This window comes from Aotus nancymaae, unplaced genomic scaffold, assembly GCF_030222135.1.
Source record: "Aotus nancymaae isolate 86718 unplaced genomic scaffold, 86718_ANA_hifiasm-v0.15.2.pri h1tg000053l, whole genome shotgun sequence".
Lineage (NCBI taxonomy): Eukaryota > Metazoa > Chordata > Mammalia > Primates > Aotidae > Aotus > Aotus nancymaae.
Window position 1 is genome coordinate 27,840,274 of NW_026988467.1, and position 17,563 is coordinate 27,857,836.

The 17,563-nt window shown below is 40.9% G+C and overlaps 1 protein-coding gene across 4 annotated transcripts in view; it reads left to right on the forward strand.

The window, feature by feature from the left end:
• The window catches only part of ZCCHC17 (zinc finger CCHC-type containing 17), a 79,830-nt gene that overhangs the window by 11,868 nt on the left and 50,399 nt on the right, over positions 1-17,563 (forward strand). For 3 of the 4 annotated variants that reach the window (XM_012439868.2, XM_064363598.1, XM_012439867.3), the window contains exons 2-3: positions 2,161-2,281; positions 9,719-9,776. In XM_012439868.2, coding sequence (XP_012295291.1) covers positions 2,216-2,281; positions 9,719-9,776 — 124 coding nt within the window. In that variant the 5' untranslated portion in view covers positions 2,161-2,215. Of the gene's footprint in view, positions 1-233; positions 551-2,160; positions 2,282-9,718; positions 9,777-17,563 lie in introns of those variants that run through there. The other variant, XM_064363599.1, reaches the window with a different exon arrangement.

A 17,563-nucleotide genomic window follows, 5' to 3' on the forward strand; every position in this document is an offset into this window, starting at 1 on the left:
GAGCTATTTCTCAAGAACTGACAAATCTCCCTGTGTTCTCTCTGTGTACTTTTAGTAAAGTAATAAAAAGACACTTTGGCTGACCTAAGCAGAAAAGGGCAAGTTTATAAGTATCCTTATAAAACAAGATTATCTTTTGGAACTTGAGGGCAGGGATGCTCCTGAGTTATGGGATGATACTAGAACAAGGGTTTGGACATCCTGACAGGATTTTCTTTCATTTCTGTTTCAAGTGAAGCTGTCTACTTAATGGATGGTCATTGTAAATTAGGAATACTTGCCAAAAGCAGGACATCAAGTCGTCCTCTGAAAGTGAAAGGAAGCAGTGCGGGTTGAGAAGAGAAGGAGGTATTTGCCTATGCAAACAAAAATAATTTCAGGTCTTACTGGTGTCAAGTGTAATTGAGAGGAAAGAGAACTGAGGATAGTGCCATTAGATTTATCTTGGCAGCGATTTATCCAACAGAATGAAGAGGCATGTTTAAGAGCCACTAGATTGCTGGTTTCTTCTCTGTTTAAAATCAGGAGGCTGAGCAAGATTATCTCTAAGGTAAGTATCCGAAGCTGTAAGTTTTGCTACTTAGGCAGCAGCAGCATCACCTAGGAGCTGGTTGAAAATGCTTTATCTCGGGTATCACAGACCTACTGAATTGCAATCTGCATTTTCACATAATTCGGAAATAGTTAAATGAATTTGGTACATCCAACAATGGTTTATTAGATAGGTGTTAAAAAAAAGTTGTATATGCATATAAATTGCTATAATATATTAAGAAAATGTTAATGATTTCATTCCTTTAACAAACCACTTCTACATATAAAAAAAATCTGTAAGAATATAAATCAAATTGAATTAGATGATTTTATTTTCTTCATTATTAATATATTATCTGAACTTTTACAGTATGTATGTGTGTTTTAATGTTATTAAGAAAAAAATGTATGCCCTTCTCTCTTTGAAGTCACTTCAGATTTTTTTTTTTGAGACAGAGTCTCACTCTGTCGCCAGGCGCCAGGCTGGAGTGCAGTGGCGTGATCTTGGCTCACTGCAACCTCTGCCTCCTGGGTTCAAGCAATTCTCCTGCCTCAGCCTCCTGAGTAGCTGGGACTACAGGCGCATGCCGCCACGCCCAGCATTTTTTAGTAGAGATGGTGTTTCACCATGTTGGCCAGGATGGTCTCGATCTCTTGACCTCGTGGTCCGCCCACCTCAGCCTCCCAAAGTGCTGGGATTACAGGCCTGAGCAACCGTGCCTGGTGGTCACTTCAGATATAACACCTAGCATATAGTACTCATGAGAATGGACTCTGGAGTAAGCCAGTTTGACTCCCCATTTCCTGGCTTTTTGACATGCTTAGTGATTTGACTTCTGGAAGCCTTTGTTTTCTCGTCTGTATAATCCGACATTAGAGTTTTGAGAATTTGTTTTGTTTTGTTTTTGAGATGGAGTTTGCTCTGTTCCCCAGGTTGGGATATGGTGGTGTGATCTCAACTCAAAGCAAACTCTGCCTCCCAGGTTCAAGCGATTCTTCTGCCTCTGCATCCCTAGTAGCTGGGACTACAGGTGCCTGCCACCATGCCTGGCTAATTTTTATATTTTTCATAGAGATGGGGTTTTGCCATGTTGGCTAGGTTGGTCTGGAACTCCTGACTTCAGGTGATCTGCCCACCACAGCCTCTCACAGTGTTGGGATTACAGGCGTGAGCCACTGTACCTGGCCTGAGTTTTGAGAATTAAATGAGATTGCGTGTCTAGTGTTTTTAGCACAGTGCCTGGACGTAGTACGTACTCCATTAATGTTAGTTTTTATTACTGTTATTCCATTTTTTTGAGATCCAGTCAAACATACCCTCTTTTCCCACCCCCCACCAAAATTCTTCCCCTGGCCAAAAAAAAAAAAAAGAAAAAAGCAATTTGAAAAACCAAAAACCAAACACAACAAAATTAGTAGTCTAATCGCCTTGGGTAAGTAACAGATTGTTAAGAAATATGTTCAAGATTTCCCAAACTCCCCACAATTAGAATAAACATGATATTTGGATAAAAGCATAAGATGTTAAATCTAGTGGTATTCTATAGAAATAGCTGTGAATTGTCTGCCTATTCATTTTTTTAACTCAAGTATCTCTCTAATTGGTGTCTAATTTCTTTATGACAGGACATTTTTATTAGCTTTAATAGAAGAGAAATGGAGGAGCCATAGAATATTAAAGATGAATTCAGGAAGGCCCGAGACCATGGAAAACTTGCCTGCTCTCTACACTATTTTCCAAGGAGAGGTATATTCTTTTGTGCTTTGAAAGCCTACCACTTATGTTAAGAATAGACTGAGGGTGACAACTGGGTTTGATGTTCGCGTCCACTTAAGTCTGTCTCTTTGAGCATTACAGCTTAAATGGGAAGGGCCAGTGGAATATCTGGCAATCACATGTGCCTTCTCTAAGCTCCAGATATTTAAGTGCATAGTTGACATCATCATTGGAATATCAGCATGTCTAATTTATGTTTTAAACTGAATTTGTTTTTTCACTGCTGTGGTTTGAACGTGTGCCCTAAAAAGCATGTTTTGGAAACTTAATCCCCACTGCATCAATGTTGGGAGGTAAGGCCTAGTAGGAGGTATTTAGGTCATGAGGGCTCTGCCCTCCTGAATGGATTAATGCCAATTATTGAAGGGCTTGAGGCTATGAGTTTGATCTCTTTCTCTCTTTCTTACCCTCTTACCTTCCACCATGGGATGACATAACAAGGAGATTCTTGCCAGATGCTGGCACCTTGCTCTTGGACTTCCCAGCCTCCAGAACTATGAGCCAAATAAATTTCATTTCTTTATAAATTATCCAGTCTCTGTTATTCTGTTATAGTAACACAAAACATACAGAGACACTCAACTAATTTAATTCTCTTCTAGATTTTTTTCACCTCAACAAATAGAACCATTATCCTGCAGGTTCCCAGACTACACATCTGACCATCATCCTTGATTTCTCTTTTGATTTGATTTTGATTTTCCCTCCCACTCCAGTCTGTTTGCTAGTTCTAATTATGTCTCTGGTCTGTGTACTTCAGGTTCCCAGACTACACATCTGACCATCATCCTTGATTTCTCTTTTGATTTGATTTTGATTTTCCCTCCCACTCCAGTCTGTTTGCTAGTTCTAATTATGTCTCTGGTCTGTGTACTTCTTTATCCCCTTGGCACCCTATTAAAACTCTCCATTCTTGCCTGATGTTTACTGGGATCCCTGCCTCATTGTAGCTCTTCTCCAGTCTGTTCTTCACATTGCAACTAGCATAAGACTATTTTTTAAAAAAAATTATTTATAAAAAATTGAGATGAGATCTCACTATATTGCCCAGGCTGGTCTCAAACTTCTGGGCTTAAGTGATACTCCCACTTCAGCCTCCCAAAGTCCTGGAGTTACAAGCATTAGCCACTGTGCCTGGCCTAAAATAAAATTTTTAAAGTAGGTTGGACATGTTTCTTTCTCACAACTCTTCAGAAGCTTCTCATTACAATTGAATACAAACTCATTTTCATGGACCTTCCACAAGGTGGCCTCTGCTTGCTCTCACAATGTTATTTGTTCTACCCTGTTCGTGGTCAAGACAACTGGCCTCCTTAAGAGCTCTGAACAGTCTTGAGTTCTTGGTGTCTCTTTAGGATTTTTGCACACGCTGGGTTTTTTTAGTCTGTCCGTGCTGCTATAACAAAATACCTGAGATTGCGTAATTTATAAAGAACAGAAATTTATTTCTTACAGTTCTGGAGGCTGGGAAATCTAAAATCAAGTTGTCAGCAGATCTGGTGTCTGGTGAAGACTACTCTCTGTTTCCAAGATGGCACCTTTCTGCTGCATCCTCTGGAGGGAAGAAATGCTGTGTCCTCATGACAGAAGGAACAGAAGGAGTAAACTCACCCTTCTGAGCCCTTTTATGAGGCACTCATCCATTCATGAGGGCAGAGCCTAAAGGCCTCATCTCTTGATGACATTGAATTGGGGATTAGACTTCAAAGTGAATATTAAAGAAATACCAAAGTTCATGTTGAACTTTAATCCCCAATGTGGGGATATTAAGTGGTATTAAGAGATATTAATCACTTGGGAAGTGATTAAGTCATGAAGATTCTCTGCCCTTGTAAATGTGATCAATGCCCTTACAAAGGAGACTACAGAGAGCTGCTTGACCCCTCCATTCCTTCTGCCATGTGAAGACACAGCATTCGTCACCTCCAAAGGACACAAGAACAAGGCACTATCTTGGAAGCAGAGAGTGAGCCCTTATAAGACACAGAATCTGCTGGCGCCTTGATCTTGAACTTCCCAGCCTCCAGAACTGTGAAAAATAAATTTCTATGGTATTTTGTTATAGCAGCACAAACAGACTAACTAAGACACTCTTCCTTTTAACTACCCACTTTCCCATCATCTTGTCTTCATCCTTTAGGTCTCAGCCTTAATATTGTCTCCTCAGAGATTTTTTTACCCATTGTATAGGTTTGCTCTGTGTTTAATTGTATACTTGTTTAATGTCTATCTTCCTCACAAGACACTAAGCTCCATGAGGGTAGAGTTCTGCCTGTTTTGTTGTATATCTCAGTCTTAGGTGGATGGATAGGAAATAGTAAGTGCTTGATACATTTTTGATGACAGAATGAATTATCAACCTTTGGTAGAGAAGGCATTATATTTGTTTCAAGAGCAGAGGCTTTGGAACCAGACAAAATCAGGATTCTAGTCCCAGCTCTTTTACTTACTATATGAGCCTTTAGGCTGTCACTTAATCTCTTTGAGCCTTAGTTTTTCTTGTTTGTTAAATTTATTCCATTTATTCACAGTAATTATCTTTCATAGAATTACTGTGATGGTTAAATAAGCTATCATCTATGAAAATACGATGCCTGACACATAGTAGGAATTAATTAACGTTGGCTCCTTCCTCTTTAAGTGAAACTAAAGCCAAAAAATTGTTCTCAGTGTCTTATGAGAACATGTTTCTTTTCTTTTTTTTTTTTTTGAGTTGGAGTTTTGCTCTTGTCACCCAGGCTGGAGTGCAATGGCATGATCTCAGCTCACTGCAGTCTCTCTGCCTCCCAGGTTCAAGTGATTCTCCTCCTCAGCCTCCTAAGTAGCTAGGATTACAGGCACCCACCACCACACCCAATTAATTTTTGTATTTTTAGTGGAGACAGGGTTTCACCATGTTGGCCAGGGTTGTCTCAAACTCCTGAACTCAGGTGATCCACCCACCTTAGCCTTCCAAAGTGCTGGGATTACAGGTGTGAGCCACTGAACCAGGCCTTTTTTTTTTTTTTTTTTTTTTTTTTTAAAGACAAGGTCTGACTTTGTTTCCCAGGCTGGACAGCAATAGTGTGATCTTGGCTTACTGCAACCTCCACCTCTTGGGTTTTAAGTGATCCTCTCACTCAGCCTCCCAGGTAGCTGGGACTACAGGCACATACCACCACACCTGGCTAATTTTTCTGTAGAGACAAGGTCTCACTGTGTTGCCCAGGCTGGTCTCGAACTCCTGAGCTCAAGTGGTCTGCCCACCTCAGCCTCTCAAAATGCTGAGATCAGACATGAGCCACCATACTCAGCCTGAGCCTGTAGTATTTTAATGGTATCATTCATACTTGATATTCATACTTTGCATTCATACTTGCTTTTTATGGTTGACAAAAGTTTTACCTCCCAATAATGTGAGGTCTTTGAGGACAGACTTTGTGACTATCAGTTATAGGTAATTGTGGTTCTTGACTTTTGTTGATCTCAACTTGTAATATAACAGTCAAGATACAAAGGATAATAACATTTTAACAAATAGCAAACAGCTCTGCTCTTTAAAGCCTCTATCCTTTTTCTTTATGGTTCATGGTATTCCCAAAGGTTAGTAAGGTACCAGAGCTCAGAAGAAGGAAGTGTAGCACTGGAGGTGAAACTGATTTTTCTGATCATGAAGCCCTCACTCATCAGGTGCTGCACCAAAGAAAGGGAAGAACACTCTGCCCTCCACAGAATGACTCAGATTTCTAAAGTGGATCCTAACCTACAGCTTTTTCTTATATGAGATGGAGCATGAATTAGTGTAGGTTTTATATATTACTATCAAGGAAGGATGGTCTTTAGGAATTTTCAGAGAGAACGTTATGGTTCTAAATTACTGTTTCAATAGCACAATTTGAAAAGGGATGGTTTAGAAGTGACATGGAGTTAGGGAAAGAGAAATATAAATTGGAAAGAAGAAACTTTTTACAATATTCATTGAATGAACATTTAATGAGTACTCAATATTTACAAAGAAGAAGAATTACATTAAAACTAAAAAAAAATTTGTAAGCCTAATCTATGTTAGTACTTCCACACATTCTGTTATTGAATCTCTCCAAAGAAATTGTTAACCCTATTTGATAGATAAGGAGACTCTTTTCAGAAGTTAAGTATTTTTAGTAGAGATGGGGTTTCACCATATTGGCCAGGCTGATCTCAAACTCCTGACCTCAAGTGATCCGTCTGCCTCAGCTTTCCAAAGTGCTGGGATTATAGGTATGAGCCACTACACCCTGCCAAGAGAATCCTTTTGACTGAATTGAGTTATAGGAGAAATATAGATGGTAAATCCTGTGGTTCTATGGTCATTTGTTGGTACAACTCTATTACAGCATTTATCCTAGTCTGTCTTATTATTACTTGTATGTGTCTCACTCCACTACTAGATTGTGAGTTACTGTAGAGCAGAGGCCATGATTGTCTCATATGTCTTGGTAACTACTTCAAATTTATTTAAAATAATCTGGGCATCCCTTTTTTAAAGTTGTCTTTGTTTCACAGTATCTGACATGGTATGTTTTACATACTAGGTAGGTGCTTAGTAAATGTGGGAATAAAATGGAGCCCAAGCCTCATAGGACTAGTTGTCCTTGAAGAAGGTGGTGTTTCAGCCCATGTCCCAGCACTTCTCTTGGTGGACTCAGCAGGGATTTGGGACCCAGTAATTAAATAGCTGAGAAGCCAATATTCATCCTCTCATCTTCTGAGAAGGATGTTGGTAGCAGAGTGCATTATATTAATACATGATAGGGGGTACAAGCGTAGCAATGAGACTTCGGATTTGGCTTAGGCTCACAATAGCCAAAGAAATGCTGAGGGGAGATTCATTTTCGTAAGGTAGAAATAACGTTGGACTCAAAGTAAAAAAAAAATGTCTGTGTGGTACTTGGCTTTGCTACTATCTAACTTTGTGACTTTTGACAAGTAACTTATGCCTCTGAGCCTCAAATTCTTCATTTACATTATGGTGATAACAAGTTTCAAGGCCAGTTGCCACCTATAATCTGAAAATGGAAAATATATTTTACCCAAGCTCTGATGAGTTCAGTTGAGATAGTTACTGAATTTTTTCCCCTGAGCTATTTGACTAATTATCTTTGGGACACCAGGCAGACTGCGTGATCATCTGTGGCAGGTGTGACTGTACCCTGAGAGACACAGTGATGAAAACACCTGGTGCTAGAAATAGGAAACATTGCCTGAACAGTTGCATGCATCCATTCTGGAACATATTAACCTTTCCTTTTGGGAAAGGCCAAATTAAAATCTGTTATATTACCTCTAAAAACCATAATGTGATACTGGAGCATTTGGGCTCTAACTTCCAGATTTATTTATTTATTGACAGAGTCTTGCTCTCGCCCAGGCTAGAGTGCAGTGGCAGGATCTCAGCTCATTGCAACCGCCACCTCCTGGGTTCAAACGATTCTTGCGCCTCAGCTACCCAAATAGCTGGGATTACAGGCATGCACCACCATGCCCAGCTCATTTTTGTGTTTTTAGTAGAGATGGGGTTTCACCATGTTGGCCAGGCTGGTCTCAAACTCCTGTTGGGTGATCCACCCACCTCGGCCTCCCAAAGTGCTAGGATTACAGGAATGAGCCACCGTGCCCGGCCTCCCTAACTCTTAAGTAGTAGTGTGCCTTCCTACCAGTCACTAATCTCTTTGTGCTTCAGTGTCTTAGACTGTAAATTATTGAAAAGCTACACTTTGTTGAATGTCCATTATGTGCCATATACGTATGTCATGTACTTTATGTACATCATGTGTTACCTGCAGCAGCAAAGTGAGAGTAAATGGGAACTTAGGCCTTGAAAGGCAAATTGTGTGCAAGATCCCACAGATAGGAAATGGATTAGGATTAGAAGCCACATCTTTCACTCCAAAGCCTGTGCACTTTATATACCTATACTGTTATTTTTTCTTTTATTTTCTAAAAGCTTTTTTAGGGCTGGGGTCTTGCTATGTTATCCAGGCTGGACTCGACTCCTGGGGTCAAACCATCCTCCAGCCTCAGCCTCTGGAGTAGCTGGGACTACAGGCTTGTGGCACAGCACCCAGATATACCTATACTATTCCGCTTCATTTGCGGCATAGGGACCTACTGTATATGATTTTTAGGTTTGTTGCTAGGAACAGATAGGATATCAGATACCACATTGCTTTTGGCCATTAGAATTTTATAGTTAAAGGGAACTCATGAGCAGCTCTAGTGTAATTAAGACTCTGGATCCAAATCCCAGCTCTGCTACTTATTGAGCTTTGGACTTCCGATAAGTTACTTAATCTCTTCATGCATCTTTTTGTCATCTATAGTGCCAATTCCATGCAGTGGCATGAGGATTATGCAAAGCATTTTGGATAGTATTTTGCATGTAGTGAGTATTTAATATATATTAGTAAATAGCAGTGCCATTGGGATTGTTTTATTTACTCCCCTTGTTTTAGTTATGGTGAGGCTGAAACAGTGCTCAAGATAAAGCAGCTAATTAAAGGCACTGAAAAGAATAAAGTTTATATATATAAGATTACATTGAATATTTTACAAGTAATAATTTAGTGTTAAATTCCATATATAGTGACAACATTACCCTCAATCTACAGGTGGGCAGTGGGGTAGGCTACGGGGGAAGAGAGAGCTAGAGCCTGGGTTAATGATTTATCTGGCAAGGGTACTGGGCATTTCATCACTAACATTTATTGGTTGCCTTTTTTTTTTTTTAACCCTTCACGACATAGACCCATCGAGCCTCTAACTTATTCATCTTAGACAACTTTGCAAAAGACTCTTTCTCTCTGATTTTCAAGTTCTGTCAGATGTCTGTGTATTGGCTTTTTATCTAGTTGTTTTGATGAAACCAAAGACTCAGACTTGGAGTTAAGTATAACAGACTGTATGCTCTGGATTGACTTGAAGTTCAGGTATAAGGAATACACTGCATGATCCATCTCAAATTATTATAGTTCTCTGTATTGGAATTGGAGTCCTCAGTCCTAGCTAATATAAAGTATAACTTTATTACCTGATTTTTTGCTTTTTGTTCCTTTTGTTCATGAAACTCCTTAGGTAATATCAATATGTTCCCTTTGTTCATGAAACTCCTTTGGTGATTTTACCAGGTATAGGATTTGGATATTCCTCAGTATCATCACACCGTGTGACAACACTCTAATCTCACCAGTGTTTTTATGTGTACACACATACCTGTCAGTCTACATTTCAAAAAAAACCAGAAAGAATGTTTGACAGCGTACCATTTTTAGGCAGTTTTGTAGCATACAGAGGCAGTCAATATGAAGTACAAATTTGGGGAGACTAGGTTAAATGCTACAGAAGAAAGATTCTCATTTATGTGACATTGATTTCCCCCCATCTTTATAGGTTGCTATGGTGACAGACTATGGAGCCTTTATCAAAATCCCAGGCTGTCGGAAGCAAGGTAGGAGCCTATAACTTTAAATTCAGCCCTCTGATTCTACTCTCTGCTATCACCCTACCACCTCCTAATTATAGACTCTACATTTTTCAGACAGTAGTTTTTTGTTTATTTCTTTTTAATGTATAAATATGAACACAAGATGACAGTTCATTTTTAGCGGGCAGAAAAATGGTGGTCTCTGACTCAGGGAAGACTGGAGTATGGCTAATTGGGTTTACTTCTGAAACCAGCTTCTTTCTAGACTTCACTTGTGACCCTAGGCAAATCACTTGACTTCTTTAGACATGAGATTTTCGGGAGGGCAAGCTACCTCTGTCTGAGGCTGACACTGACTTTTCTAGTAGATGATGCATGAAATGGGAATAGTATTGTAAGTGATACAAATGTATGTTATATGTGTAATGTTTTAAGTTTTCTTCATAAATAGGCATCTATTGAACACTTTTTGAGAATCTCGATGTCGTCTATAATCTTATTTATTTCCCAAAACTGTGTTAAGCAGAAAAGGCAGATTCCACAGACTGGTTGTCTGCCCAGAGTGATTTGGCTAGGCAATGGCATAGCCAAGACTAGAACCCAGTCCTTTTGATTCTAGCTCCTGGATCTTGCTACTATATCACACTGCTGGTGGATCAAAACTTCTTTTTTTTTTTTTGAGATGGAGTTTTGCTCTGTTGCCCAGGCTGTAGTGCAGTGGCACGATCTTGGCTCACTGCACCTTCGCTTCCCAGGTTGAAGTGACTCTTCTGCCTCAGCCTCCAAGTAGCTGGGACTACAGGCACACACCACCATGCCTGTCTAATTTTTTTTTTTTTTTTTTTTTTTTTTTTTTTTTTGAGACGGAGTTTCGCTCTTGTTACCCAGGCTGGAGTGCAATGGCGCGATCTTGGCTCACCGCAACCTCCGCCTCTTGGGTTCAGGCAATTCTCCTGCCTCAGCCTCCTGAGTAGCTGGGATTACAGGCACTCACCACCATGTCCAGCTAATTTTTTGTATTTTTAGTAGAGACGGGGTTTCACCATGTTGACCAGGATGGTCTCGATCTCTTGACCTCGTGATCCACCCGCCTCGGCCTCCCAAAGTGCTGGGATTACCAGCGTCAGCCACCGCGCCCGGCCCCATTTTTTTGTATTTTTAATAGAAACAGGGTTTCAACATATTGGCCAGGCTGGTCTCAAACTCCTGACCTCGTGATCTACCCACCTTGGCCTCCCAAAGTTCTGGGAATACAGGTGTGAGCCACCATGCCCAGCTCAACTTGCTAACTTCTTATGCTAAAATAAGTTAAGGTTTAATTAAAGATTTTAATGTACAAAAAGTAACCATAAGAGTACTAGAAGAAAACATAGAAGAATATTTTGTTACATAAAAATGAAAAACTTAATTGCAAGAATCATTGTAAGCAGAGTTAAGTTGGGAAAAAGAATTTGTAGTACGTATGATAAAGAGTGGATATTAGGAAAAGGTGCCAAGGATACGAAAAGACAATTCACAGGAGAAAAAATATTACTTGGTACTATAGTAAAAGATACTCATTCTCAGTATAATTAAAAAGTAACTTAGACTGGTAGATTCATATAATGGGATATTACTCAGCAATACGAAGGAATTAGAATAAAATATTGATACATGCAACATCCTGGATTAATACCCAGAAATTATGCTGAGTGATAAAAGCTAATCTCAAAAGGTTATACACTTTACGATTCCATTTATATAACATTCGTAGGTTTTACTTGAGCTATGATTCACATACCACACATTTCACCTGCTTAAAGTGTACACTTCAGTGGTTTTTTGGTATATTCAGAGTTTGTGACCATCACCACAATCTACTTTGAGAACACTGTTGTCACCCCAAAAGAAACCCTGTACCCATTAGCCATCACTCCATATTCTCTCTATGCCCTCAGATTTAGGCAACCATTTTTCTACTTTGTCTCTGTATATTTGCTTATTTTGTACATTTCTTATAAATGGAATAATGCAGTATGTAGTTTTTTGGGACTGATTTCTTTTACTTAACCGTATTTTCAAGATTCATCTGTTTTGTAATATATACTTCATTCTTTTTTTATTGCCATTCCAAATTAATTTATTGCAATTCCATCATTTGATGGATATTTGGATTATTTCCACGTCTTTAGTTTTATGAATAATGTTGCTATAAATATTTGTGTACAAATTTTTGTGTGGATATTTGCTTTCATTGGGTATATACCTAGGAGTGGAATTAGTGGGTCATATGGTAACTCTATGTTCAACTTTTTGAGGAACTGCCAAACTGTTTTTCCAAAGTGACCATACCATTTTACAGTCCCACCAGCAATATATGAGGGTTCTACTTTCTTTACATCTTTGTTAACACTTGTTATTATCTTTTTGGGTATGGCCATCCTAATGGATGTACAGGGACATCTCATTGTGGTTTTAATTTCCCTAATGGCTGATGATGTTAAGCCTCTTTTCATCTTTGGCCATTTGTATATCTTTTTTCGGGGAATGTCTATTCAAATCTGATATGGTTTGGCTGTGTCCCCACCCAAATCTTGTCTTGAATTGTAGTTCCCATAATCCCCCTGTGTTGTGGGAGGGACCAGGTAGAGATAATTGAATCATGGTGGTGGTTTCCCCCATTCTGTTCTCATGAGAATGAGTTAGTTCTCACAAGATATGGTGGCTTTATATTTTTTATTAAATCATTATTTGCTGGGCACTCATTCTCCTTCCTGCTGCCCTGTGAAAAAGGATGTTTGCGGCCTGGCGTGGTGGCTCACGCCTATAATCCCAGCACTTTGGGAGGCCGAGGCGGGTGGATCACGGGGTCAAGAGATCGAGACCATCCTGGTCAACATGGTGAAACCCTGTCTCTACTAAAAATACAAAAAAAATTAGCTGGGCATGGTGGCGTGCCCCTGTAGTCCCAGCTACTCAGGAGGCTGAGGCAGGAGAATTGCTTGAACCCAGGAGGCAGAGGTTGCGGTGAGCTGAGATCGCACCATTGCACTCCAGCCTGGGTAACAAGAGCGAAACTCTGTCTCAAAAAAAAAAAAAAAAAGAAGAAAAAGGATGTTTGCTTCCCTTTCCCTGTGGTCATTAAATTTCTTGAGGCTTCGCCAGCCATGCTGAGCTATGAGTCAGTTACATGTCTTTTCTTTATAAATTACCCAGTCTTGTGTGCCTTTATTAGCAGTGTAAGAACAGACTAATAAAAAATCCTTTTCTTTTTTTGAAACAGAGTCTCACTCTGTTGCCCAGGCTGGAGTGCAGTGGTGCAATCTCGGCTCACTGCAACCTCTGTCTCCCAGGTTCAAGTGATTCTCATGCCTCAGCTTCCTGAGTAGCTGGGATTACAGGCATGTACCACCATGTCTGGCTAATTTTTTGTATTTTTTTTTTTTTTTTTTTTTTTTTTTTTGAGACGGAGTCTCGCTCTTGTTACCCAGGCTGGAGTGCAATGGCGCGATCTCGGCTCACCGCAACCTCCGCCTCCTGGGTTCAGGCAATTCTCCTGCCTCAGCCTCCTGAGTAGCTGGGATTACAGGCACGCGCCACCGTGCCCAGCTAATTTTTTTTTTGTATTAGTAGAGACGAGGTTTCACAATGTTGACCAGGATGGTCTCGATCTCTCGACCTCGTGATCCACCCGCCTCGGCCTCCCAAAGTGCTGGGATTACAGGCTTGAGCCACCGCGCCCGGCCAATTTTTTGTATTTTTAGTAGAGACCAGGTTTCACTATGTTGTCCAGACTGGTTCCAATATCCTGTCCTCCAGTGATCTGCCCTCCTTGGCCTCCCAAAGTGCTGGGATTAAAGGTGTGAGCCACAATGTCTGCCTTTTCCCTTTTAAAAATTGGGTTACTTTTGTTTTTATTGTTGAGTTAGGCAAGTGTTTTTCATATATTCTGGATACTAGTCCCATATCAAATATATGATTTACAAAGATTTTTATGTAACATACTTGAAATGACAAAATTATCTAAATGGAGAACAAATTATTTAATAGTTGACAAGGATTAAGAAGGGGAAGAAAGTGACAATATGAAGGCTCCTTGTGGTGAGGGCCCTGTTCTGTATCTTAATTGTGGCAATGTATACATGAATCTACACATGTGGTAAAATTATGTGGAACTAAATACATATACATACATGCGCAAACCCAAATGAGTACAGGTAAAACTGGGGAAATCTGAACAAGATCAAATGGATTTTATCTGAGTTGTTTTTTCCTGCACTAACCAATTCTCCAGTTCTAACATCAACTGGATGTCCAACAATTCAGTTCAATTCTGACACTGACTACCTGGGAGTTAGTGTCATATTCCACATACTTAAGGGCTCAGTTCCACATGACTGCCCTCACTTCAGATGTCAGTCCCCATATTGAATCCTCAGATTACCTACACTTTTGTCTCACTTGGCTGCAATTTTTGGGATTCCCACATTCCCCCTCCCTGCCCCAGGTTGATAATTTGCTAGAATGACTCACAGAACTCAGAAAAATGCTATAGTTATTATTAGTTTATTTTAAAGGATAAAAATGAACAGTCAGATGAGATACACAGGATGAGACCCAAAGGGTTCCAAGTACAAAGCCTCTGTCCCCATGGAGTTGGTGTGCTCTCCAAACTCCATTGCTTAGGGGTTTCTATGGAGGATCTGTTACATAGGCATGGTTAGTTAAATTATTGGCCTTCAGTGTTAGAGCTCAATCTTCAGCCCCTGTCCCCTTCCTAGAAGTCAGAGGGTAGGACTGAAATTTCTAACCCTCTCTAATCACATTGTTGATTTCTCTGTTTCTGAAGCTATCTAGGGATCCACCAATAGTCACCTCATTAAGGGACTTAATGAATAACAAAAGATACTTCTACCACTGAGAATATTTCAAGGGTTTTAGGAACTCTTGCCAGGAACTACGGACAAAGATCGAATATGTATTTCTTATACTACAGTATCAATGCCAGCATGCTGGTTGTAATAGTGTACTATAGTTTTCCAAAATGTCACCAATGGAGAAAACTGGATAAAGTGTACGTAAGATCTCTGTATTATTTCTTGTGAGTGCAGGTAAATGTACAATTATCTCAAAAAAATTTTTTCACATAGGGCAACAAAGTTATCAAATATGTTAAAAAAATTATTTAAAACACTACTAAAATCTTTGAGATTAACAAATATTTTAAAAGATTGCTTTTAATATCCAGTGTTGGAAATGGAAACTTTTAGTTACTGTCAGGAGCATAAATTCACAGACTTTGGCAATATCTGTTAACATTTTTAATGTGCTTATTACCCTTTAATCCTGAAATCCTTTGGAGAATTTAGTGTAAGTAGATAATTACATAAATTGTATGCATCTGTTTTGTAGACTATTCAGATGATAAAAAGAATAACTATTTCTAAGACACACTTAGGTTTTGTCTTACTAGAAAGATGCAATGGAAGGTTTTCACACAATTCCATCACACTGCTCCCTACTGATAACAGTTGTAAAACATCATTGATTATGAGAAGCACTCCCATTTCAGAGATATTAAAGTGAGGGAGAAAGTGCATCTTAGAATCAATGAAACATCTCAATTTACTGACATGAGCTGGGAATGGTGGTATGCACCTGTAATCCCAGCTACTTGGGAGGCTGAAGCAGGAGGATCACTTAAGGCCAGGAGTTTGAGGCCAGCCTGGGCAACATAGCAGGACCCCATTGATAGCAATGGAGGCCTGTCTAGAGTGGCTGCTGCAAAGACACCAGCCACAGTGGGGGCTTTGTGGCCAGGGCTGTGTGTTCCATGGAGCTGGCAGGAGCCAAGAACAGTGGGATCCTTCCCCTCTTCTGAGTTGGTGGGGTAGTAGCCCACCCTCCCAGGTACAGCTGTAGTTCCCCAGCCCTGGCTGCAGACCCAGGCATCCCTGTGCTCTTGGGGCTTCCTGCTCCTGCTGCCTGGCCTCTCCCAACTCCTAGCACCTGCTCTGATTTTGGAACAAAGTTGAAGCCGAGCCTGGGCACTATTGCAACCTGGCTGGGTTTGCATGCCTTGGGGTGGTGCAGACATGCCAGCTTCCTACCACCTCGGCCCCCTCCGGACTTTGGGTGTCAGTGAGAATAGGAGAAAGGCCAAGGAGGTGCTGAGGGCAGCTCAGCATAGGCCTGCAGGCATCCCTGGGCACAGAACATTGGTTGTCATGGACAACATGATTGATGGTGGCAAGAGGCAGACAGGATCCTGGGTGGAAAGGGGTGAGTCTTGGTGAAGCCCCACCTTCAACCCAGGGATGGTCTGAAGCATGGGGCCCAGGCTGTCAGTTCCAGGTGGAGTCTGTAGCCCAGAGTGAGAACTTACGGTGCTTTTTCTGGGCCTGCCCCTGGCTGCCCATGGACCAATCAGCATGCACTTTTGAGGACCATAAAAACCCTGGACTCAGCCAGACTTGGGCAGACATTGGGAGGACCTACCTGTGGAAATGGCCTACCCACTTTGGCTCTCCTCTCTGGCGAGGGCTGCAAATGTTAGGATGACCTGCCTGCAGATAAGGGCTACCCACTCTGGGTCTCCTCCATGCTGAGAGCTGCACTCATCGGATTGACCTGCCAGGCCAAGTGGGCAGGACGAGCCCAGAAGGCTCAAGCAAAACTCGGGCAAAGGTGCTGCTGGCCACAGAGGCTTCTGGCTGGAAAAGCGACACCTGAGAATCTTGCTACACCATCTTTACAAAAAAGTTAGCCGAGTGTGGTGGCAGGAGAATCACTTGGGCTCAGAAGTCAGAGGCTGCAGTGAGCTATGATTGTGCCACTGTACTCCAGCCTGGGTAACAGAGTGAGACCCTGTCCCTTAAAAAAAAGAAATTACTGACTTGGAAAGAAGTCCAAGATAATAAAATTTAAAAACATGTCTCAGAAGAGTTTGTATAGCATCTCCCTTCCCCACCCTTTTAAAGCAAGTGTACATATGCTTTTGTATCTCTCTCTCTCTTTATATATTTTAAATTACTGCCTATGTTTAGAAGAAAGGCTGGAGGAATATTCAACAGATTAACAATGGTCACCTCTGGGGAGTTGGTTTTGCTAAGGAAGGGATGTATTTTGAAGAAGGACTTCGGCTTTTGGAAATTCTTGTTTGTTTTTTGAGACAGAGTTTCGTTCTTATTGTCTAGGGTGGAGTTCAATGGCATAGTCTCGGCTCACTGCAAACTCTGCCTCCTGGGTTCAAGTGATTCTTGTGCCTCAGCCTCCCAAGTAGCTGGGACTGCAGGCACATGCTACCACGCCTGGCTAAGTCTTGTATTTTTAGGATAGATGGAGTTTCACCATGTTGGCCAGGCTGGTCTTGAACTCCTGACCTCAGGCAATCCACCCACCTTGGCCTCCCAAAGTACCCAAAGTGCTGGGATTACAGGCGAAGCCACCATCCCCAGCCCAGAATTTTTTTTTTTTTTTAAGTTTTTTTCCTGTTTAAAAAAATCCCAGAGGCGATCTTTAGGTAATAATCCATGCCTCTAACCTTGTAGACTACCATTCTGCAAATTGCATCTTTGCATTAGAAAAGGTTTACCAGCAGTTTTCAAGCTGGCAGTCAGCAGTCTGTAATTAAGTTTCTCATTTTATGTTGGCTGGGATTTAATGATGTGGAACTCTTCCCCATCCCATAGGATATTCACCTCTTTCTGTCTGAGCACAGGTTTTCTTGTTAGTGTACTCGCCATAGCTGCCAGTGCCTGTAAGTCCCATTCTTACTTGGGCATATGTGACACTTTGAGGTCTGTGTGGGATTAAAGGCCTGTGACCTTCCA